Source organism: Panulirus ornatus, chromosome 2 (genome assembly GCF_036320965.1).
Source record: "Panulirus ornatus isolate Po-2019 chromosome 2, ASM3632096v1, whole genome shotgun sequence".
In the NCBI taxonomy this organism is placed as follows: domain Eukaryota; kingdom Metazoa; phylum Arthropoda; class Malacostraca; order Decapoda; family Palinuridae; genus Panulirus; species Panulirus ornatus.
The window spans coordinates 70288619-70315107 of NC_092225.1; the positions used below are offsets into that span (position 1 = coordinate 70288619).

General features: G+C 38.1%; 1 protein-coding gene across 7 annotated transcripts in view; it reads left to right on the plus strand.

Annotated features, from left to right (window-relative positions):
• Cdk8 (cyclin-dependent kinase 8) overlaps nucleotides 1–26489 on the plus strand; it is a 167253-nt gene that overhangs the window by 99111 nt on the left and 41653 nt on the right. For 3 of the 7 annotated variants that reach the window (XM_071677127.1, XM_071677135.1, XM_071677120.1), the window contains one exon: nucleotides 13885–13944. The exons of the other annotated variants lie outside the window; for them this stretch is intronic. In XM_071677127.1, coding sequence (XP_071533228.1) covers nucleotides 13885–13944 — 60 coding nt within the window. The remainder of the gene's footprint in view (nucleotides 1–13884; nucleotides 13945–26489) is intronic. 7 annotated transcript variants of the gene reach the window in all.

A 26489-nucleotide genomic window follows, 5' to 3' on the forward strand; every position in this document is an offset into this window, starting at 1 on the left:
CCGGGTGAGGATGTTTCCTCAGAGGCCCAGTCCTCTGTTCTTAATGCTACCTCGCTGATGCGGGAAATGACGAATAGTATGAAAGAAAAGAAAAAGAAGAGTATATATATATATATATATATATATATATATATATATATATATATATATATATATATTATGTAAATCGGATGGCATTGATTAGAGCCTCAGCTGTTCATGCCATCTCATCTTACATGAAAAACAAAATATCTACTTCAAATTGTTATGTAAAATGCAGTGAAACCAGAGCTTACCATCTGCAGGGAGGAGCGGCTTTGCAATATGCTGGTAATGATGTGGAGCCTAGTAGGTGAGTTAGTTGCTGTTTGCAGAAAACATGGCTTCAGTGGCAAACTCCAGATAGACATTCAGAAGCTTTTGTCTATGTTTAGGAGAGTGTGTGAAAGGAGGAAGTTGAGAGTTAATGTTAGGAAAAGTAAGAATATGAGGAGCAGCAAGAGGGGAAGACAGTATCGTTTTTAGTGTGAGCTTAGTTGGGGAGGATATAGAGGAAGTGGCATGCTTTAGGTAGCACTGAGTGAACAGATGGTAGTAGGGATAACCATAAAGGCAGAAGTGAGTCATAGGATGGGAGAGTGAGCTGAGTTCTTGCGTGCATTAAGAAGTTTGAAGAGATCATTGTCAGTGAGGGCAAAGGTGGGTGTCTTTGAAGATACAGTAAACTGGGAATGTTTTATGGATTTTTAGTGAACCTTGAATGTAAAAGGAAGGAAGAGGATGGACTTAAAGGAAATTGAATACCTGAGAGTGATGTATTGTGTGGGGTTGGTTAATCCTGTAAGGAATGATTGCGTAAGAACAAGGTGAGATGAACATGGTGTGCTGATATGGTTTAGACATATGGAGTGAATGTGTGAATGAATACTGATTAAGAAGATCTATGGAGGGAGCAAGGGGGAACTGAGGAGATGGAAGGATGAAGTGAATGAGGTATAGGGTCTAGAACTTTCAGGAGGGGGAGAGTTATGCATAGGATAGAATGAATTGGATTGATGTATTATATGGGGGGGCAACATGCTGTCAATAAGCTGAGCTAGGGCACATGAGGTATTCAAGGTAATCTGTGCAATCTTACAGTAGGCTCTCTGGTTTTTATAAACATGACAGTTAGAGAGTGGATGTGTGCAAATGGGGCTGTTGTTTATCTTTTCATGATGCAGCCTCACAAAGGCAGGAAGAGCAGTAAAGTATAGAAAATTATTATCATTATTATTATTATTATTATTATTATTATTATTATTATTATTATTATTATTACTATTATTACTATTACTGATATTATTATCATCATCATCAACATCTCAAGCTCTGGTTTTAGTGTGTAATGCATAAAAGTGATGGGTTGTGAGCAAAGGAGGCCATTGGCGTATCAGGCCTATATGAACTCTCCATCCTCTGATTTGCATTCTGCTTTCATTTTTGTTTGAAATCATTACAGGTATGATTTCCTCAAAGCAAACTGTTCCATTATCTAAAGGAAGCACAATAACCTCTCTTATTCATTCGTCGAGTGTCTTCTGGTCTTTGGCAAAAAGCATTTTAGACAAAATATACCATATTATCTTTCCTTGACTTTTCCATTGTGGCAATGGTGTAGCTCTCTCCCATTGACAGAGCAACTCCTTTTGGTTTTCCTTTTTCATCTGCCCCATAGAAAAAGAGGAGCATGCTTGATAAAGAAGTCATGTATTTGAATGGAGCTGGTAATGCAAAGGCAGACTGTATTTAGGCAGAAGAATTAAGCAGGTATTTCCCAGGTGCAAAGCAGGAACCGTTCATATTGACCCAGGAAGTCATATGTCAGACAGGTCAAGTGTGACTGCATCTGTCAGGTCAGTAGTGGGGAACCTGAGTACAGAGATGTGTAACACATTCACATTGCCTTTCTGGGTGAAACACTAATGTTTGTTACACCAGTGCTAGAAATTTGAATGAGTTAGCATGGTACCATAGAAACAGCAGACACTTGGATAAATTCTACTGAAAAAGAAATACTTATTAGCAGAGTTAGCAATTCCTGGATAAAATATTTTAAGTAAAAATTATCTACAGAAGGCAGGTAGAAATGTCATACTATATATGTCATAGAGACTAGATATAAGCAGAGTTAAAGAAAATTGATGGCAATATATTCAGTTCTTTGGATATTAATTAGTATAACATCCAAAATTATTTTTTTAAGGGCAATGTGTAGCATACACACACACATACACGGACAGTGTTCAGAAACTGATAGTGCTTTTTATAAGGAAATTAGATATGTAATAAGAAAAGAAGTAATGATAGTAGATTTTAAGAGTTCCATATAAACTGGGATCTCTTAATAGGTGATCACAAGAATAACAGATTAATAAGTTTAACCAGAGATGGCTTTTTGAATCAAATGCTTTAAGACCCAACAAGAGTTGGTATGCTCATAATATTTTAGATTTAGCAATCTTGACAAACAGACATTGAACTAGAACCGATGATATTGGTGAAAAGCTAGGAAACTGCAGTTATAATATATCCAGTTCACTGATTTCGGTAACTCCCATCAAGTGACAAACCTTATGATTGGCTTCACATAACAAGTGGAGTACTGTACCTCAAGGCTCAGTCTCAGAGATCTGGAGATGGGACTCAGCATTAGACAAAATTTGCTGATGAGACAAAATTTACAATACAGGCCAGTTAAATGAAGACTGCCTTAAGATTTAAAGTGATTGAGACACAAATGTAGGGGTCAGACACATGGCACATGGATTTCAATGTAGACAAGTAAAGAGTACATGTAGTTTTCACTTTATGCTGGAAATGTGTTCCTGGAAAATACAACCTGGCAGAATTGTCAGATGGTAAATTCTATTTTTCCTTAGGATTCAACGAGATAAAGGGGGTTAAGTCCTTTGAAGAGATTCTGAACTTAATTTTTGCACAAGAGGATGAACAGAATGCCCAAAGACATAGGTACAACTGTTAACCCTTGAATACCAGGAATCACCTCATAACTTACATAGTGGGCTCCGGGAGTCATCATACGAGCATTAATGTTTGTAAGCTTAATCTGAACCCTCTGCCAGTATTTTGATATCTGTGTGACTGTTAAGTGCCTCCTTGGTCACTAGAGGTGCATGATGTAGAGACTAACATTCTGTGGAGCAATGCTAAGTGAAAGTATTTATGTGAATACGTGTAAATAAGGGTGTTATCAGATTTCATCTGCTTATGGTTGTGAACAGTCACCTTTAGTGAAGCTGTATCATCAGGAATACAGTCTCAAAAAAGAACTTCTCACCCTAAAGGAGTCCATCATTTCTCTGTTTCCGGAAATAGTGCATCCTTGGAGCTGCAGGAGCTCCTGGAAAAGGTATGCTGGAGTAACTCTGGGACTATTTCAGAAAAGGTTCCCTGAGGCAATTACACATGAATCAATAATTATGTAAAGAAGTGTGAATATGGGTAAATATTAAACGTAAATAGTGATAAGCATGATTCAATGAACTAAAGTCATGAGGCTTACTTTCTGCTGTACCGTCTCTCTCCACCTTTCCCTATTGTCCAACTGCTACCTCTGCCAAAAGGTGCATCAACTCGAAGTACTGTACCAGGGCCATATTAGCACATTAGCTCACTTTTTTGTACTTTTTCGTTATTTTTCTATGTTTTTTTCATATAAAGTGATAAGTGATGTTATGGTACTGGACATGCATCATAAGGCTTATTTATCCTCCAGCTTTTCTTCCATTTCCTTTATGGTATATCTGCCTAGGGATGTCAGCTCATCTGTTTACACATATCCTTACTTTTACATTTACTTCTTTTATAATGGGAAACAGAAAATGTTGATAGACCATATACTTTTGTCATAATCTTGAACTGATATGTTGCAGTAACCTGGCCTTTAAGGTATGATAGATTTCTGAGGTCGATTTGATTTAAGGCCATGATGGCACATTTTTGTTGTTCATCCAGTTGCATGTGCAACTTGCCCCTCCATGTATTCTCCTTTGTTAAACTTGATCAGAGGTAGGACCTTGTCCTGATGCTGTGCATTGTTTTTGTGTAACAGTGGTGCCTATGGTGTTTTAGACCTCTGATTACTTATGATGTATGTGGAGTTTCTTTCTTATGCTTTTCAGCATTTTTTTATCTGATGGAGGTTTCCTGTAGCATGGGCTGATGGAGGTCTCCTGTTGAATGGGTGCTGGGGCATCATTCCAGTTTAAGAATTAGAGCATAAGTACATTTTTGGCCTCTAATTTTTGCAGTTTCATTATGTAAGTTTGTTTACATGTATACTTTTTTTGTTGAGTTGTAACAGGAAGTTCAGCACTTTGTTTTCATATGATTAGCGTAAATAATGTCATTAATCTTTCGGTGTCAGAAATAATTTCCAACTGCATTCTCCAGTAAAATCTGAAACTGGTAACTGCTTCATGTTGTATTACTATATATCAAGGCGAAATTTATAAAATTTCCATATTTGGAATTAATATTTCTTAGAAACAATATTTGATGGTGTGGAAAAAGTAAATTAAGAAAAATGAAAATCAAGTATTTATGGTACCTGCAGGATGGCATAAATTTATTGTAATCAAGTGTAAAAGATGTTCATACTCTTTACACTCATAATGATGAACAGATTGTAAAGGGTGCAAAAAAATTAAGTGCTGGATTTAAAGATTATGCCTACTTATGAACATTCCTCAAAAACATTTCAGATTATATCATTATCTTTGTCTATGCATTATGCTAAATTAAACACACACACACTCATTGATGAGCAAACTGCTAAGGGCTTGAAAATAATTAGAAGAGCTGGATAAAAGGAATGCAGAGCAGCCCTGTGTTGCCAGCTCATGAGCACTCATCAAGAACAGTCTTTTATCACTGTATATCTTTACATATATTTACATATACACACATACATTGACTGAATCAAGGCATGTGAAACATTCAGCACAAGTTGTGGAAAGGTCTGTGGGGCCTAGATATGGATAGGGATCTATGGTTTCAGTGCATTACACATGACAGCTTGCATATGGATGTGAGCTGATGTAGCCTTTCTTCATCTGTTTCCTACTTCGCTGATGCAGGGACCAACAATTGGGTTTGGGATGAAGAGAATGTATATGTTAGCATTTTTTCTTTTCATGCATTTTGTGTTGTTTCCTGTGGGGTGGCATTGGGAATTGATGATGGCGCGTAAGGGTTCGAATCTAACCTGTGACGTATATAATTGTCTGATCCATTGGCCTGCATATGTCAACCATCGCAGCCAGATAAGATTAAAGCCCATGCTACCCTGCCCAGGGTTCGAATCTGACTTGTGATATATACATTTGTCTGATCCATCAGCCCACGTGTCATCCTTCGCAGCTGGATAAGATTATTACCCATGCTACCCCCCACCAAGATAAGGTTGGGACACAAGAAAAAAAACACTAGAGGTCTGGTGTATGTGTCGTTTAACATCCGTATGGCCAAGGTAGCCAGGCACCCTGCCCAGGGCTCAAATCTTACCTGTGATATATGCATTTGTCTGATCCATTGCCCTACATATATCGACCATCATAGCTGGATAAGATTAAAGTCCTTGTTACCCCGACCAAGATGAGGTTGGGACAAATGTAATAACGCCAAAGGTCTGGTGTGTGTCTTTTAACCTCTGTGTGGCTGAGGTAGCCAAGCGCCTTGCTCAGGGTTTGAATCTGACCTGTGATATAAACATTTGTCTGATCCATTGGCCTACATATGTCGACCATCACAGCTGGATAAGATTAAAGTCCATGCTACTCCCACTGAGATGAGGTTAGGACACACGTACAAACAACAGAGGTCTGTTGTGTGTGTCTTTTAACCTCTGTGTGGCTGAGGTAACCAGGCACCCTGCCCAGGGTTCAAATCTGACGTATGATATATACATTTGTCTGATCCATTGACCTACACTTGTTGACCATTGCAGCCGGATAAGATTAAAAGTCCGTGCTACTCCCACCGAGATGAAGTTGGGACACACGTGAAAACAACAGAGGTCTGTTATGTGAGTCTTTTAACCTGTGTGTGGCTGAGGTACCCAGGTGCCCTGCTCAGGGTTCAAATCTGGAAGTCGAGAACATTATCTCGGAAAGCAAAAATGGGTATGTTTGAAGGAATAGTGGTTCCAACAATGTTGTATGGTTGCGAGGCATGGGCTATGGATAGAGTTGTGCGCAGGAGGATGGATGTGCTGGAAATGAGATGTTTGAGGACAATGTGTGGTGTGAGGTGGTTTGATCGAGTGAGTAACGTAAGGGTAAGAGAGATGTGTGGAAATAAAAAGAGCGTGGTTGAGAGAGCAGAAGAGGGTGTTTTGAAGTGGTTTGGGCACATGGAGAGGATGAGTGAGGAAAGATTGACCAAGAGGATATATGTGTCGGAGGTGGAGGGAGCAAGGAGAAGAGGGAGACCAAATTGGAGGTGGAAAGATGGAGTGAAAAAGATTTTGTGTGATCGGGGCCTGAACATGCAGGAGGGTGAAAGGAGGGCAAGGAATAGAGTGAATTGGAGCGATGTGGTATACCGGGGTTGACGTGCTGTCAGTGAATTGAATCAAGGCATGTGAAGCGTCTGGGGTAAACCATGGAAAGCTGTGTAGGTATGTATATTTGCGTGTGTGGACGTATGTATATACATGTGTATGGGGGGGTTGGGCCATTTCTTTCGTCTGTTTCCTTACGCTACCTCGCAAACGCGGGCGACAGCGACAAAGTATAAGAAAAAAAAAAAAAATATATATATATATATATATATATATATATATATATATATATATATATATATATGTAAATATGTGTTTGCATATATATGTCTTTATATATATATATATATATATATATATATATATATATATATATATATATATATATATATATATTCCATACATATTTGCCATTTTCCACATTAGCAAGGTAGCATTAAGAAAAAAGGTGAGGATATTCCCTCAAAGGCCTAGTCCTCTGTTCTTAATGCTACCTCGCTAATGTGGGAAATGGCGAATAGTATGGTTGTTTAATTTGTTTATGGATGGGTTTGTTAGGGATGAGAATGCAAGAGTTTTGGAAAGAGGGGCAAGTATGCAGTCTCTTGTGGATGAGAGAGCTTGGGAAGTGAGTCAGTTGTTGTTCGCTGATGATACAGCGCTGGTGGCTGATTCAGGTGAGAAACTGCAGAAGCTGGTGACTGAGTTTGGTAAAGTGTGTGAAAGAAGAATGCTGAGAGTAAATGTGAATAAGAACAAGGTTATTAGGTACAGTAGGGATGAGGGACAAGTCAATTGGGAGGTAAGTTTGAATGGAGAAAAACTGGAGGAAGTGAAGTGTTTTAGATATCTGGGAGTGGATTGGCAGCGGATGGAACCATGGAAGCAAAAGTGAATCATAGGGTGGGGGAGGGGGCAAAGGTTCTGGGTGCGTTGAAAAATGTGTGGAAGTTGAGAACGTTATCATGGAAAGCAAAAATGGGTATGTTTGAAGGAATAATGGTTCCGACAATGTTATATGGTTGCGAGGTGTGGGTTATAGATAGAGTTGTGTGGAGGAGGGTGGATGTGCTGGAAATGAGATGTTTGAGGACAATATGTGGTGTGAGGTGGTTTGATCAAGTAAGTAATGAAAGGGTAAGAGAGATATGCAGTAATAAAAAGAGTGTGGTTGAGAGAGCAGAAGAGGGTGTTTTGAAATGGTTTGGGCACATGGAGAGAATGAGTGAGGAAAGATTGACAAAGAGGATATATGTGTCGGAGGTGGAGGGAACGAGGAGAAGTGGGAGACCAAACTGGAGGTGGAAAGATGGAGTGAAAAAGATTTTGAGTGACCGAGGCCTGAACATGCAGGAGGGTGAAAGGCGTGCAAGGAACAGAGTGAATTGGAACGATGTGTTATACCGGGGTCGACATGCTGTCTGTGGATTGAACCAGGGCTTGTGAAGCTTCTGGGGTAAACCATGGAAAGTTGTGTGGGACCTGGATGTGGAAAGGGAGCTGTGGTTTCGGTGCATTATACATGACAGTTAGAGACTGAGTGTGAATGAATGTGGCCTTTGTTGTCTTTTCCTAGCGCTACCTTGCGCACATGCGGGGGGAGGGGGTTATCATTTCATGTGTGGCGGGGTGGCAATGGGAATGAATACAAGCAGCAAGTATGAATTATGTACATGTGTATATATGTATATGTCTGTATATGTATGTGTAGGTATATATGTGCGTGTGTGGACATGTATGTATATACATGTGTATATGGGTGGGTTTGGCCATTCTTTCATTTGTTTCCTTGCGCTACCTAGCTAACGAGGGAGACAGTGACAAAGTAAAATAAATTGATATAAACAAGACAGAGGACAAATGGGAACATTGTTGAAGGGGCAAATGGGTAGGTAATAGCAAGTAGTGATAAAGTGAGCAGATGGAACGAATATTTTGAAGGTTTGTTGAATGTGTTTGATGATAGAGTGGCAGATATAGGGTGTTTTGGTCTGGGTGGTGTGCAAAGTGAGAGGGTCAGGGAGAATGGTTTAGTGAACAGAGAAGAGGTAGTGAAAGCTTTGTGGAAGATGAAAACTGGCAAGGCGGCAGGTTTGGATGGTATTGCAGTGGAATTTATAATAAAAAGAGGGTGACTGTTGTTGTTGTTTGGTTGGTAAGGATATTCAGTGTATGTATGGATCATGGTGAAGTGCCTGAGGATTGGGAGAATGCTTGCATAGTGCCATTGTACAAAGGCAAAGGGGATAAGGGTGAGTGTTCAAATTACAGAGGCTTAAGTTTGTTGAGTATTCCTGGGAAATTATATGGGAGGGTATTGATTGAGAGGGTAAAGGCATGTACAGAGCATCAGATTGGGGAAGAGCAGTGTGGTTTCACAAGTGGCCGAGGATGTGTGGACCAGGTGTTTTATTTGAATTAATGGATCTAGAGAAAGCATATGATAGGGTTGGTAGAGATGCTTTGTGGAAGGTTTTAAGAGTATATGGTGTGGGAGGCAAGTTGCTAGAAGTAGTGAAAAGTTTTTACCAAGGATGTAAGGCATGTGTAGGAGTAGGAAAAGAGGAAAGTGATTGACTCTCAGTGAATGTCGGTTTGCAGCAGGGGTGCGCGATGTCTCCATGGTTGTTTAATTTGTTTATGGATGGGGTAGTTAGGGAGGTGAATGCAAGAGGTTTGGAGACAGGGGCAAGTATGCAGCCTGTTGTGGATGAGAGGGCTTGGGAAGTGAATCTGTTGTTGTTCGCTGATGATACAGCACTGGTGGCTGATTCGGGTGAGAAACTGAAGAAGTTGGTGACTGAGTTTGGTAAAGTGTGTGAAAGAAGAAAGCTGAGAGTAAATGTGAATAAGAGCAAGGTTATTAGGTTCAGTAGGGTTGAGGGACAAGTTAATTGGGAGGTAAGTTTGAATGGAGAAAAACTGGAGGAAGTGAAGTGTTTTAGATATCTGGGCATAGACTTTACAGCGGATGGAACCATGGAAGTGTAAGTGAGCTGCGGGGTGGGGGAGGGAGTGAAGGTTCTGGGAGTGTTGAAGAATGTTTGGAAGGTGAGAACATTATCTTGGAGAGCAAAAATGGGTATGTTTGTAGAATAGTGGTTCTAACAATGTTATATGGTTGCGAGGCATGGGCTATAGATAGGGTGGTGCGGAGGAGGGTGGATGTGTTGGAAATGAAATGTTTGAGGACAATATTTGGTGTGAGGTGGTTTGATTGAGTACATAATGAAAGGGTAAGAGGGATGTGTGGTAATAAAAAGAGTGTGGTTGAGACGAGCAGAGGAGGGTGTGTTGAACTGGTATGGACACATGGAGAGAATGAGTGAGGAATGATTGACAAAGAGGATATATGTGTACATGGAGAGAATGAGTGAGGAATGATTGACAAAGAGGATATATGTGTCAGAGATGGAGGGAAGAAGGAGAAGCGGGAGACCAAATTGGAGGTGGAAGGATGGAGTGAAAAAGATTTTGAGCGATCGGGACCTGAACATACAGAAGAGTGAAAGGCATACAAGGAATAGAATGAATTGGAAAGATGTGGTATACCAGGGTCAGTGTACTGTAAGTGGATTGAACCAGGGCATGTTAAGCTTCTAGGGTAAACGGGTAAACATGGAAAGGTCTGTGGGGCCTGGATGTGGAATGGGAGCTGGGGTTTCTGTGCATAACACATGACAGCTAGAGACTGAGTGTGAACGAATGTGGTCTTTTTTGTCTTTTCCTGGCAATAGGAACGGTTGAAGATGGCAAATATGGATATGTACATGTGTATATATGTATATGTCTGTGTATGTATATGTATGTATATGTGCGTGTGTGGGTGTTTATGTATATACATGTGTATGCGAGTGGGTTGGGCCATTTCTCGTCGGTTTCCTTGTGCTACCTCGCTGATGCAGGAGATGGCGGTTAAGTATAATAAATAAAGAAAATAAGTAATATATATATATGTGTGTTTGTGTGTGTGTGTGTATGAGCAGATGAGCCCTTCTTGTCTGTTTTCTGAAGCAATCTCGCTAACATGGGAAATGGCGATCAAGTATTAAAGATTATCCTTATTTTTTCATAATGATGCATAACACACACCTATACAGTATATATTGAAATTATAACGTCCATAAATCACCAAAATAGTGATGAAAAAATAAAGAACCTTTTAGGGCAGGAGATGAGCAAGTGGTAAAAGCTTGGAAAACAGAGGTGAAAGAGTTATCTTTTTATGGCAATCAGGAAGTCCATGCAGCACAGCTCTTTTTATTTGATGTGTGGCCTGTCCAGATTCTGGTAGGGAGAAGCTTTTGTTATTTGTTTAAAAAAGATTGCTGAAAATCACACAGATTTGAATGCTTTTTAGATGCTTCTGGATATGTTAATCATCTCAAATTCTGCTTACTCAACTTTTATGTAATTTCCTATTGCCTTTTAATCTGCAATATTCAAAAGATAAGCAAAGAAAAACTAAGTACACAAAGCAAGTGACACTGCAATAACTGCTTAAGAAGTCAGTAATCAAAGCCTTGTATGTGCCCAGGTACTGAACCTCCATCCCCTTTGCCTGATGCTCCTGAACCTAAGTTTTTGGATTGACCAACAAGGTTCCTGGAAGTGAAGAGTATATGTTGGCCTCTGAAGCTTAGAATAGGCTTTTTTTTATTTATTTAAGCCCATTTTGTTATGGTACCACATTTTTTAATGTTCATTGTGCTCAGGTATGTGTCTTACACATCCTCTTCCAGAGTTGATCAGTCACATTCTTTGAGTAGGACCCTCAAAGAATCTATACTTTCATGTTTTTCTCTAAAACAAAGCTTGCAACATTCAGGCTGTGGGCCATTTCACGATTCAGTGACTGTGCTTAAAAATAAAAACAGTATATCATTCCCTTTTATGTCATAAGGGATGAACAATCAGTTAGAGGTGTTGTGAAGGCCAAATGCATCTCTAGCTTTTTTTCTAAGGTTTAAGATATTGATTCCTTGGAGAAAAACATTCTCATTTTGGCTGGTGTTCAGGAGTTTAGTGATTCTGGTTGCACTGATGTGAAGAAAATATCCCAGTTGCAAAGACAAATGTAGTCACCAGCAAGATTTCCCAGGGTCAGTACTATGTAAAAAGAATAGTCTCAAGACAGGATTATGAGTTCTTCTTGGGTGAATTCTCTCAAATAGTCTTTATAAAAGAATATAGGGAGAATGCTCGTCATGAATTGTTATATACTATTCACCCTTTCAATCTGTTTGGAAATTTTTTCAGTCTTTTTTGAGAGAGACTGAAAAATCTGATGTTAAAGTGGGCCCTTTTGATACGTGTTTCTTTCTCTACACATCAAAGCTATGGAACTCTTTACCCTCTCATGTCTTTCCCAATACCTATGACATGGCACATTTCAAAAGACAGGTCTTTCACATCCTCAAAAATTCATAGACACTTTCCCTTGTCTTCTTTTTCTGCTTCATAATCTCTCTCTGTTTCAATTAAGGCCTGGCTTTGATGTGAACTTTTGTCCTTCAGCATAAAAAAAAATTCTGTGTAGTTTTCTTGTTTGACTTTAGTCTTTCTCAGAGCTAGAATAAAGCCAGTAACATGTATGTTCTTTTTATGGGCACTTTGGCTTAAAAATGTCATTTTATGAAGACTATTCTTTAAAACCTTGATATTAGGAAGCAAGAATGAAGATAATACAAGCAGTGTTTAGGCAGTAAGAATGATTACAAAGACTGAAATTTCCTTGCCAAAAATGAGATGGTTGAACTTAGAATAAGCCTGTTCAGAAAGTCATTTAAACTCTTCCTCCAAATTACCATCTTTCATGTCCAGAAAAGACTCTTGAATATCTTATTTTCAAAAAAAATTATGTGTTCATTCAGGCTCAAGAAGCCTTTATCAGCTTGGAACATTTTCTCATGGACCAAGATGTTTATTTCCTTTAACAATTATGGCTTTCTCCTTAAGTCCATGATATATGAAGAGTGGCTTCTGACATTGCTTTCAAAAGAAACCTCTGATCAGGTGAGATTAGCAATCGAGGTCTTAGGCATTCAATGTAAATCTGTATTCAACAGGCCCTCTCTTAAGATCTGGTTGACATTCCCTGTGATGCTTTGGACACAGAACATTTTGTAAAGTGTTGGTCTGTATTTAGTGTTTTCATTAAGTCTTTTAAAGCCATTCTCCATCTAGTGTGCATGCTCTCAGATGCTCATAGAGTTCATCTGTAAGTGAGAAATGAAAGTTTCAAAGGATGAAAATCTATTTCTCTAACATAAGTAGAGCCACATGAGCATCATTTATTTTCTTACTTTTTTGACTCCTGACAGTAATAGACCAGAGGTACAGACTCCAGTGATCACTGAGTGATTGATGGTGGTTGGTTGTCTGGCACTACCTCTTCTCCATGCCAGGACAGTACAGGCCTTGGCAAGTTGCAGAATGGTTGGTGGTCCATATGAACAAGCATCTGCCAGCCTGTTATGATAGTGGTCAAAGAGGGTGACTCCATAGATGCACCCTATTTTAAGAGGTTGAAATGGTTTTTTAACCCCCCACTAAGCAATTGTTCTCTCAGATGTTCATAGGGCTCTGCTTTTGGTAGAAATTTTTTTATCCTTCAAAACCTACATTAATCTCAGTTTTCCCATAAAAGAATCATTTATGTAACATTGAATTGTACAGTATTTGAAAACTCTCAGAATGCATAGTTAATATTAATGTGAAAAACTAATGCATTGATATCTTTATTACAGTAAAGTTGCCTGGAAAAATTCTAATGAACTGATAACTTTGGCCAGGATTAAATGTATTAGACACTAGAACAATATGGCAGATTCACTGATTCTGGGGTAGCAACAATGAGCTGATTGTGGAGCTATCACTTGAGATTAATTATTGTTTTATAACACCAAATGACAGTTATTAGGTTTGTTTTTTAATTTAGTATTGATTTTGGAAATTCAGAATTTTTTCTGGTTTTGCATTTCATCATTAATATGGTTATAATCATTGGACACATTAACAAATCATCCTAGCACATACTGTGTGTATGAGTATTGTCTTGATGAAAGGTATGTAGTTTAGATTCTCATTTCTTTTTTATGATTAATCATATGGTATTCACGAGTTACATCACCTGAAAGTTTTTATTTCTGCTTTGCTGCTTATCGTTAATGAGCTTCCTTCATTCAGAAAATGCTTTTATTCTGGAAGAGAGATAGTGGTAAATGTCGTCCACATTATGATCCATGGTGATAATTTGCTATCAGATTTCTTAATTTCCAAGAGGAAGGTTTGTTCTCAATTACCAGTATTGACAGAATATGTTTCTTTCGGTGTTTCAGAAGAAGATATATATGGATCAGACATGGGCAAACCAACAAAGAGTGCAAGCAGCAGCAAAGGTTAGCAAACAATATTATGAGGCTTTATACTGGCCATATCCCATTCCTGGGTCGTGTCATGTGGTTGGCACTGAACCTAGGTATGGGATTCCTTCTCACTTATGGGCTAGTCTTGTCCTGTGTGAAAGAACATGTCCCATGTATTGTTGCTGTATTTTTTTTATATGCTTTTTTGACTTCTAGACTGCATTGATAAGGCAGATAGTTGACAGATCCCTGAATTTCCTTTTTTAGATTATTCTTTTCAGCTGCATATAAGTAATAGCTTGTGCGTCTGTTGTAACAAGTCAATGTCCACACAAGGTTTAATTGCAGTGTTCATTTGGTATAATTTTCTTGTTTCTCATTCATGCTTTTAGAGTTATGATTAAATTTTGCTTGAAGTCCTGCTATGACACTATTAAATTTCTTCCAGTAATTCATAATGACAGGTCCATGAGTAAGAGGCTAATTAAAGCAATAAATTTGATAAAGAGAGCACCCTTTTTAAATTCCATCATGGAAGCCAAGTTACACTAAGAATTGCAGTGACCATCATAAAATATATTAAGAAACCATATGCTTAAAACTTACTGAAAGATTTAAACACCCACATTCTTTGGACTACATTTCCTGTTCCCCTAGACACCATACAGTTATATACTGAAGTATGAAATATTGTAGGTAGTAGATTATTTGGCCCTAGTGTCTTTGAAAACATTACATTAGTGAGTAGAAAAGTTTCTTCTTCCTTGTGACTTTTTTCTTTGGTCACATTTATGCAGGAAGTTTACTGGTGGTTTACCACCCATTTTTAAACTTTACTGTGTCCTTTTTATATTGCCATTTTATTATTGTCTATCCCTGTGCATCCCTCTCTCCTTCATTTTTTCCTTCATCTGTACTTTTGTTTATCACTTGATTTATATGTGCCAAGCATCCCTCATTCTGTTTATTTGTATTCTTAGTGTGAGGAAGTGGCAACTGCTTCAGTTTTATTGATAGCCAAATAAATGAGTAAAATATCCCAGTAACTGCTTCAAGCACTGCATTTGAGTCTTCTGGTCTCTTGATGGGGGAGGTGGTCAAAAATGAAGGTACTTTGGGATGATATTAAAAGAATTTTTCTTTAAGTAAGAATGTAAGATAGTATGTTTCTTTGTAATTCAGTCCAGCAGTTGAGTAACATTTGTTCTGAAGTGAAAAAATTTACCTTTAGAGTTATTAATTGTATATGAGTATTTGTTAGCAATAACAGTGAGCTTTTAAGAGCCTTGAGCATTGTACTTTGAAAGTTATGATGGCTTACTCATAGCTTTTGTAATAGAATTGTTTAGTTGTGTTAGGCTTATTCCAGGAAAGTTTCTGAGATATGTAGTTATTTTCCTCAGCTAGGCTTCCAACAGTGTCTTACTTTCTCATACAATGAAAAATATAGATTTTGATTAGGATGGCATACTTGTTTTCAAATGCAGTCAATAGGTATACATAAGAGGGTATGTGGTGGTGTTAGGATGATTCAGGTGTTTGAACATCTTGTTCAGACATGCTAAGAAAGCTATGTAGTTTTAGAATGGTACAGTTATTTAGTTGTAAGTTCAAACTTGCTAAGGAAGGTTCTAGAGTAATACAGATGTGTAAGAGTGTTGAGATCAAAGTGATTTTAGGATAGCACAGGCACATAACATTGTTAATTTCAAACTTATTGAAGATGCTTAATGGTTTTAGAATATTGCATTTGTTTAAGGTTACCAGAGTCTGGAATGATAAGGAAGGTAGGTAGTTCTTTGATAGTGTAGTTATAGCTAGGTATAGCTGTTCCAAAGAAGCTAGATAGGTTTAAACTTAAGACAAAGTATCTGTTCAGGAAGCCAGTTTGTTTTAAGCATGTTTAGGAATTTAAGTGGTTTAAGTTGCATCATCTGTTTAGAAGTTACCATTTTTCCCATTCATGCAAAATAGTACTTAAATCATGCTTAGATATTCTGATTCATTAAAAAGATTCATATCCATGCATGTATGCACACGCCATTAAAGCTTGAATTTTTATGTCTGTCAGTTGCTGTTCCATTAAATTTGATAATAACTGAAGTATATGGTAAGTTTTTTAACATGAATAAAACTCTTAAAATGTTATTACTAGTATGTTCTTTTTCTTTTTCAAAAGTATACCCTTACTTTTTATGATTGTACCCCTACCTTTGCTACACAGGGGGTACAGAAACCCATATTTCAAAATATTGATGGGAATACTGAATAGAGAGTTCTAAGATAGTACATCTATTTAGGAAGCCAGATGGTTTTAAGGTAGGTGATGTGTTTAGCAAGTAAGGTTGTCCTAAGATAGTTTGTCTGCTTTGGATGCTTGGTATTTTCTATTAGTGTCCATGTTTGTATGTCTTTTTTAGGAAACTATGTGATTTTAAGGTAAGCATATATAATTATGAAGTTACTTAGTTCTGTTATGCTTAGAAAACCAGTGTTTGTTAGGCATTACATCTGTTTAGGAAGCTAGATGGTTTTTTAAGTTGGTACATATTTATAGAAAAGGTGATTCTAAGACAGCATGGTATCTGCAAAAAAAACATTGTCTGTCCTCCATATATTTTCAGAGGCTTACAGCTTAGTTTGAATGTGGGTACAAGCATATGCCACTCTCAGGATGAAATCATTGTACATCTGGTTTCTAAAACTAGTGTTTCTAACTCTGTGAGCACCAGCAACCCATCTCATTGTGCCTCAGGCTATATTGAGGAAAGGATATTCTCTCTTTACTCTTACAGGCTGCCACTTCATTTTGCTTCTTGGTGTTTTTCTTCCACCTGTGCTTTAAGATGGTTAGCCCTTACCTTTTTAAGGAGAAAGCCCAAATTATTGCCTGGAAGCAAGAAAATGTTGGTACATGTGAGGTTTTTAGGCTCACTGGGCACTCAGAACACATGATCAAGTGGCTACTCCCTGCAACACGTCATTAGTGCCTCACCTCATTCAGGAGATCAACACCCATTGGACACAAAGCATGGACTTAAAATTCATCTGGAATCTTGCCAATTTCATTCCCAGATATCTTCAGAGATGAGAAAATTTTTAAATGTTAAAATGTTAGTGTGACATCACCTGTAAAAATGTTTTGAGAGGCAGACAAGGTTTTTTGCGGACACTGCACATCTGTCGAGGAAGCTAGGTGACTCTTGGATAGTATATCTAAAGAATTCAGATGGTTTGGAGATATTGCTTTTGTTTCAGAGGTTAAATGGTTCTAAGATGGTACATCTAAAGGAGATCAGTTGTTCTGAGGTAGTACATTTGTGTAGGTAGCTAGGTGGTTATGAGACTGTACAGGTGGTGCATGTATTTAAAAGACTAGATGAATTTGAGATATTACACCAGTTCAGAAACTTAGGTTGTTCTCAGGTAGTACATGTATTTGGTACAATTAGTTAGTTTTAATATAGCACACATACTGTAGATGCTTGGTGATTCTAAGTTATTATATCTTTTTAAGGTAGGTAAGTTGTTATTAGGAAATGCATTTTTGGGGAACAAAATGACCCAAAAATAGTAGACTTAATTAGGAAACCAGATTGTTCAAAGATATGTTTGTTTAAGAAAAATTTATTTTTGTGGTGATATATTTGGTTTGGAAGCTGGATGGCTGTAAGGTACTTTATCTGTTTTGGTAGCTAGGTGATTTTGAGAAAGTTCATCTTTTTTTTAAGCTAGTTTGTATGAGTCTGATTTTCTGAATAGGAAGCTAGGTTGTTTTATGATGGTGCATTTTTTAAGGAAACTAGGTAGTTCTAAGATTTCAATGTTAGGAAGTCGTGATTTTAAAGTAATTGATCGATTTAGTAAGTTGGTTAGCTCTTAATTAGTGTAACCTTTTAACAGGATAAGATCATGTCATGCCTAGCTGAGTGGTTCTGAAACTGTGCAGTTGCTTAGTAGATATAAAAGGTATTCTAGGGAATAGTGTAACACTGGGCTGTATAAGGATCAGACATGCCAACAAAGTATGTTCCTGGATATTTGTTAGTCATCTAGATATTCTCCAGAGAGCTAAGTTGTTAACCATGTAGTTAACTCTACAATCCTCTATGACTTAATTTTTCCTAGTAGAATGGAAAACAGTCTTACTCTTAAAGAAAATGAGATATAAACAGTAGAAAATAAATTTAGGGTAGTAAAATCTGCTGACAAACTTCTGTACCACCATCGTTATAGAAAACTGTGTACAGTGTTGCCACCATGCATGTTGTTGATGGAATGATTATTACTTTGCTTTTATTCTGTTATGATCAACATAATATATACATTTACATATATCCTTTATCAAGAATATTTTTAGAAATGTTTATATATATAGAGATTTGTGGTAATGCCAGCAACATCAAACAAACTGTAATACCTCCCTTTCTTGTGCCTAGAGGGTTATTGAGCATATGTTTTGTAAAACCATTTAGCAGATGGTACCCCTTCCCAAAAATTGGCCTTGAAATTGTATTGGGAAATCTTACTTTGTATATTTATATAGGTAGGGTGGTTGCCTGGATACACTTACAACAGACACACTCTATATATATATATATATATATATATATATATATATATATATATATATATATATTTTTTTTTTTTTTTTTTTTTTTTTTTTTTTTTTTACTTTGTCGCTGTCTCCCGCGTTTGCGAGGTAGCGCAAGGAAACAGACGAAAGAAATGGCCCAACCCCCCCCCCCATACACATGTACATACACACGTCCACACACGCAAATATTCATACCTACACAGCTTTCCATGGTTTACCCCAGACGCTTCACATGCCTTGATTCAATCCACTGACAGCACGTCAACCCCTGTATACCACATCGCTCCAATTCACTCTATTCCTTGCCCTCCTTTCACCCTCCTGCATGTTCAGGCCCCGATCACACAAATCCTTTTCACTCCATCTTTCCACCTCCAATTTGGTCTCCCTCTTCTCCTCGTTCCCTCCACCTCCGACACATATATCCTCTTGGTCAATCTTTCCTCACTCATTCTCTCCATGTGCCCAAACCACTTCAAAACACCCTCTTCTGCTCTCTCAACCACGCTCTTTTTATTTCCACACATCTCTCTTACCCTTACGTTACTTACTCGATCAAACCACCTCACACCACACATTGTCCTCAAACATCTCATTTCCAGCACATCCATCCTCCTGCGCACAACTCTATCCATAGCCCACGCCTCGCAACCATACAACATTGTTGGAACCACTATTCCTTCAAACATACCCATTTTTGCTTTCCGAGATAATGTTCTCGACTTCCACACATTCTTCAAGGCTCCCAGGATTTTCGCCCCCTCCCCCACCCTATGGTCCACTTCCGCTTCCATGGTTCCATCCGCTGCCAGATCCACTCCCAGATATCTAAAACACTTTACTTCCTCCAGTTTTTCTCCATTCAAACTTACCTCCCAATTGACTTGACCCTCAACCCTACTGTACCTAATAACCTTGCTCTTATTCACATTTACTCTTAACTTTCTTCTTTCACACACTTTACCAAACTCAGTCACCAGCTTCTGCAGTTTCTCACATGAATCAGCCACCAGTGCTGTATCATCAGCAAACAACAAATGACTCACTTCCCAAGCTCTCTCATCCACAACAGACTTCATACTTGCCCCTCTTTCCAAAACTCTTGCATTCACCTCCCTAACAACCCCATCCATAAACAAATTAAACAACCATGGAGACATCACACACCCCTGCCGCAAACCTACATTCACTGAGAACCAATCACTTTCCTCTCTTCCTATACGTACACATGCCTTACATCCTCGATAAAAACTTTTCACTGCTTCTAACAACTTGCCTCCCACACCATATATTCTTAATACCTTCCACAGAGCATCGCTATCAACTCTATCATATGCCTTCTCCAGATCCATAAATGCTACATACAAATCCATTTGCTTTTCTAAGTATTTCTCACATACATTCTTCAAAGCAAACACCTGATCCACACATCCTCTACCACTTCTGAAACCACACTGCTCTTCCCCAATCTGATGCTCTGTACATGCCTTCACCCTCTCAATCAATACCCTCCCATATAATTTACCAGGAATACTCAGCAAACTTATACCTCTGTAATTATATATATATATATATATATATATATATATATATATATATATATATATATATATATATATATATATATATATTTTTTTTTTTTTTTTTTTTTTTTTTTTTTTTTGCTTTGTTGCTGTCTCCTGCGTTTGCGAGGTAGCGCAAGGAAACAGACGAAAGAAATGGCCCAACCCACCCCCATACTTATGTATATACATACGTCCACACACGCAAATATACATACCTACACAGCTTTCCATGGTTTACCCCAGACGCTATATATATATATATATATATATATATATATATATATATATATATATATATATATACATATATATATATATATATATATATATATATATATATATATATATATATATATATATATATATATATATATAATTGTGTAATGTTATATATTTATGAAGCTTTCATCTCCTATTCATTTTTCAGAATTTAATATGAAATTATTATATATATAGTAGGATTAGGTAAGTAATATGTATGAAATTATTTTGAAACAAATCACAGCCTGGCCTGGTAGTTTTAAAACTCAGTTGAATTTTCCATTAACAACAAAAATACACTTGAGATAATGTTGAAAAAGACAGATTAACCTCTGGACGATCACTATTGCAACAGTTGAGCCTTTGGCATTGTGAAGGGGATGGTGGGGATGAATGCCTTATTGGAGCATTGAAAGGTGATCTAAAGTTCCAGGACATTATTCGTTCCAAACAAATCCTCCCCAGACATTTCCATTATGAAAATATAGCAGAAGCAGTAGTGAACAAATATATTTGCTCAGAAAAACACATCATCACTTCAAAACTTTCATTAAACAGCTTGCTTTTAGATGTTTCAGCTTTCTGTGTTGTAAGATATTATGTCAACATTGTATAAATTCAGTTTGTTGGTTGATGCATCCAATCAGAGCATTTTTAGTAAAAAAAGAAAAATCATAGGAAGAAATGAAGGAGTAAAAAACATTGGCAGACATCTTTTCTTTCCTCTGGAGTTTGTCCTGCCAGCATGAGAGATTCTCTAGAATATTTTTTGGAATATTGTCGTTAGAATATTTGAATTGTCTATCTTTCGGACATCTTTTCTTTCCTCTGGAGTTTGTCCTGCAAGCATGAGAGATTCTCTAGAATATTTTTTGGAATATTGTGGTTAGAATATGAATATTTGAATTGTCTGTCTTTCCACTGGGAAAACATTAACCTTCTCTACCCATTACTTCTTCCTTTCAAAATAGCCAAAGCCTGCTTGTTTAGGGACTGTCTTTGGCCAGTCACAGACTGCCTCAGAGGTGACATCTTTATCGGCTCACTCCTGGCAGCCTAGTACTACAGAATTCTCTTGGATTGCCTGCTTACCAAACTGACTGGCTTTTAACCATCCCATGGATTAGTATCCATTTTTTTTTACATTATTTTTATCAAGGGTTTAGTGCACTTTAAGTTCACAAAAAGCACATAACATAAAGGCATTGAAAGAAATACAGCTTAAATGTCTCACCATGTTGCACACCTCATAAAGCAAAGAAACCAGCTCAGACAAAACCACTCACCATCAACAGAAATATGAAAATGAATTCAAACTCAAAATAACACTGTCACTAACCTAATTAGTGAAAAACACTCTAACTACTTGCATTCCTCCATTAACATAACCCAGCCTCACCCATAGATAGGAAAGTCATGAAAAACCTTACAAAAGCCATCCAGAAACAACTGCCCACCCACCCATACTCCCACCAATACAAACAGTGATATTAAAACCTCTAAGAACTCTCCTACAAAAGGCCCTGACAATTATCAAACTTCCATGTAAAACACTTTGACCCAGTTAAAATCTAAGCACTTAGAAACATCTTCACCACCCTTGGCTACACAACAAAATCCCAAACATATGGAAACTTGCTAACGTAATATCATTCAAAAAGCCCACTAAAGCACCCTTCTCTCCTCCTCTTGCTGCCCTATATCTCTTCAACCACCAGTCTCAAAATTCTCTGAAAAGGTAATCTGCAACAAAATGAGGCAAACTCCATACAGTGACCTCACACAACACAACAAACCATAAGCCCAGTCCCACCCTATGACTCACTTCCACTTACATGGTTCCATTTGCTGCTAAGTCCACTCCCAGTTATCTAAAACACTTCGCTTCCTCCAATCTTTCTCCATTCAAACTTAGATCCCAACTAACTTGACACCTGAACCTAATACCCTTGCTCTTATTCACATATATTCTCAACGTTCCCCTTTCAGCCCGCGCCCTTCCCTTTTAGTCGCCTTCTACGACACGCAGGGGATACGTGGGAAGTATGCTTTCTCCCCTATCCCCAGGGGATATGTATATATATTCATATTTATTAATTTATTTTGCTTTTTCGCTGTCTCCCGCGTTAGCGAGGTAGCGCAAGGAAACAGATGAAAGAATGGCCCAACCCACCCACATACACATGTATATAAATACACGTCCACATGCAGATATACATTCCTATACATTTCAACGTATACATATATATACACACACAGACATATACATATATACACATGTTCATAATTCATACTGTCTGCCTTTATTCATTCCCCTATATATATTGGAAAGGATCACAATTTTGTGCGGGATCAAGATATTCCTATGAGTCCACAGGGAAAATGAAACACGATAAGTTCCCAAGTGCACTTTCGTGTAATAATCACATCATCGGGGAGACACAAGAGAGAAATATATAGGCAAGGAAACAAGTTTAAGTTTAGCATATACAGAAAACCTACCAATGTATGCTCATATACCCATTATTACTCATCTCAACATGACAGAGATAAATAATCATCTTTTCAATCTATGTTCCGTAGGGCATTACGTTTTTGCAGTCCAGAGTATATTGATGGTGAGTTTGAAAAGATATATTCTATTGGATGTAAGTTAAAGTACCTTAAGTTAGCGAAGGAATCATTATATAGAGTTGAGCCCAAACCTCCCATTGACACCAAGAGTCTTTTAGTTCTCCCTTTTAATAGTAATTTTACTTTACTTCCCGTGCTGCTTAAATCCTTTAATGTAAATGTTGCCTTCAGCAACAATAATACTATAAAGAATATCTTAAATCAGGAATTCACCAGAAAATTCTCCTGGATGCATCTATAAAGTGCCATGTAGAAATTGTGATAAGCTTTATGTTGGGCAGACTGGTAAGGATCTTTCTGTTAGACTTAAGCAACATAAATATAGTATAAGAACGGGACAGGAATCAAATGCCTTGTTTAATCACGTTAAAAACTATGATCATTATAGTGATTGGAGTAATGCTATCTCAGTTATTAAATCTAACTCACCACGAGAAATAACATTGAATCTTCTCTTATTAAATACGCAAAGAATTATAATCTTACTATTAGTGATGGTCTATACAAATTAGATAACTTTATTGTTGATAAAATTTGTAAAATGATAAGTTTATGAACGCTCGTTGCCCTTCTTGGACAATCACATGTTTACCAAATGGCGTCCTATCTTCGTCTCTTCGATGTATATCAACTGACTGTTATATTTCTCTCTTGTGTCTCCCCTGATGATGTAATTATTACACGAAAGTGCACTTGGGAACTTTTCGTGTTTCATTTTCCCCGTGGACTCATAGGAAGAATGTACGTGAGAAATACTTAGAAAAGCAAATGGATTTGTATGTAGCATTTATGGATCTGGAGAAGGCATATGATAGAGTTGATAGAGATGCTCTGTGGAAGGTATTAAGAATATATGGTGTGGGAGGCAAGTTGTTAGAAGCAGTGAAAAGTTTTTATCGAGGATGTAAGACATGTGTACGTGTAGGAAGAGAGGAAGTGATTGGTTCTCAGTGAATGTAGGTTTGCAGCAGGGGTGTGTGATGTCTCCATGGTTGTTTAATTTGTTTATTGATGGGGTTGTTAGGGAGGTGAATGCAAGAGTTTTGGAAAGAGGGGCAAGTATGAAGTCTGTTGTGGATGAGAGAGCTTGGGAAATGAGTCAGTTGTTGTTCGCTGATGATACAGCGCTGGTGGCTGATTCATGTGAGAAACTGCAGAAGCTGGTGACTGAGTTTGGTAAAGTGTGTGAAAGAAGAAAGTTAAGAGTAAATGTGAATAAGAGCAAGGTTATTAGGTACAGTAGGGTTGAGGGTCAAGTCAATTGGGAGTAAGTTTGAATGGAGAAAAACTTGAGGAAGTAAAGTGTTTTAGATATCTGGGAGTGGATCTGGCAGCGGATGGAACCATGGAAGCAGAAGTGAATCATAGGGTGGGGGAGGGGGCGAAAATCCTGGGAGCCTTGAAGAATGTGTGGAAGTCGAGAACATTATCTCGGAAAGTAAAAATGGGTATGTTTGAAGGAATAGTGGTTCCAACAATGTTGTATGGTTGCGAGGCGTGGGCTATGGATAGAGTTGTGCGCAGGAGGATGGATGTGCTGGAAATGAGATGTTTGAGGACAATGTGTGGTGTGAGGTGGTTTGATCGAGTAAATAATGTAAGGGTAAGAGAGATGTGTGGAAATAAAAAGAGCGTGGTTGAGAGAGCAGAAGATGGTGTTTTGAAATGGTTTGGGCACATGGAGAGAATGAGTGATAATTCTAATTCACTCTATTCTTTGCACGCCTCTCACCTTTCTGTATGTTCAGGCCCTGATATATAAATATATGATATATATATATAATATATTTTCCCTGGGGATAGGGGAGAAAGAATACTTCCCACACATTCCTCACGTGTCGTAGAAGGCGACTAAAGGGGACGGGAGGGGGGGCGAGAAACCCTCCCCTCCTTGTATTTTGACTTTCTAAAAGAGGAAACAGAAGAAGGAGTCTCGCGGGGAGTGCTCATCCTCCTCGAAGGCTCAGATTGGGGTGTCTAAATGTGTGTGGATGTAACCAAGATGAGAAAAAAGGAGAGATGGGTAGTATGTTTGAGGAAAGGAACCTGGATGTTTTGGCTCTGAATGAAACGAAGCTCAAGGGTAAAGGGGAAGAGTGGTTTGGGAATGTCTTGGGAGTAAAGTCAGGGGTTAGTGAGAGGACAAGAGTAAGAGAAGGAGTAGCACTACTCCTGAAACAGGAGTTGTAGGAGTATGTGATAGAGTGTAAGAAAGTAAATTCTAGATTGATATGGGTAAAACTGAAAGTTGATGGAGAGAGATGGGTGATTATTGATGCATATGCACCTGGGCATGAGAAGAAAGATCATGAGAGGCAAGTGTTTTGGGAGCAGCTGAATGAGTGTGTTAGTGGTTTTGATGCACAAGACCGGGTTATAGTGATGGGTGATTTGAATGCAAAGGTGAGTAATGTGGCAGTTGAGGGAATAATTGGTATACATGGGGTGTTCAGTGTTGTAAATGGAAATGATTAAGAGCTTGTAGATTTATGTGCTGAAAAAGGACTGGTGATTGGGAATACCTGGTTTAAAAAGGGAGATATACATAAGTATACGTATGTAAGTAGGAGAGATGGCCAGAGAGCGTTATTGGATTACGTGTTAATTGATAGGCGATCGAAAGAGAGACTTTTCGTTCCAATTCACTCTATTCCTTGCATGCCTTTCACCCTCCTGCATGTTCAAGCCCCTATCACTCGAAATCTTTTTTACTCCATCTTTCCACCAATATATATATATATATATATATATATATATATATATATATATATATATATATATATATATATATATATAAATATATATATATATATATTTTTTATTTTGCTTTGTCGCTGTCTCCCGCGTTTGCGAGGTAGCGCAAGGAAACAGACGAAAGAAATGGCCCAACCCACCCCCATACACATGTATATACATACACGTCCACACACGCAAATATACATACCTATACATCTCAGTGTACACATGTATATACACACACAGACACATACATATATACCCATGCACACAATTCACACTGTCTGCCCTTATTCATTCCCATCGCCACCTCGCCACACATGGAATACCATCCCCCTCCCCCCTAATGTGTGCGAGGTAGCGCTAGGAAAAGACAACAAAGGCCCCATTCGTTCACACTCAGTCTCTAGCTGTCATGCAATAATGCCCAAAACCACAGCTCCCTTTCCACATCCAGGCCCCACACAACTTTCCATGGTTTACCCCAGACGCTTCACATGCCCTGATTCAATCCACTGACAGCACGTCAACCCCGGTATACCACATCAATCCAGTTCACTCTATTCCTTGCCCGCCTTTCACCCTCCTGCATGTTCAGGCCCCGATCACTCAAAATCTTTTTCACTCCAATTTGGTCTCCCACTTCTCCTCGTTCCCTCCACCTCAAACACATATATCCTCTTGGTCAATCTTTCCTCACTCATTCTCTCCATGTGCCCAAACCATTTCAAAACACCCTCTTCTGCTCTCTCAACCACGCTCTTTTTATTTCCACACATCTCCCT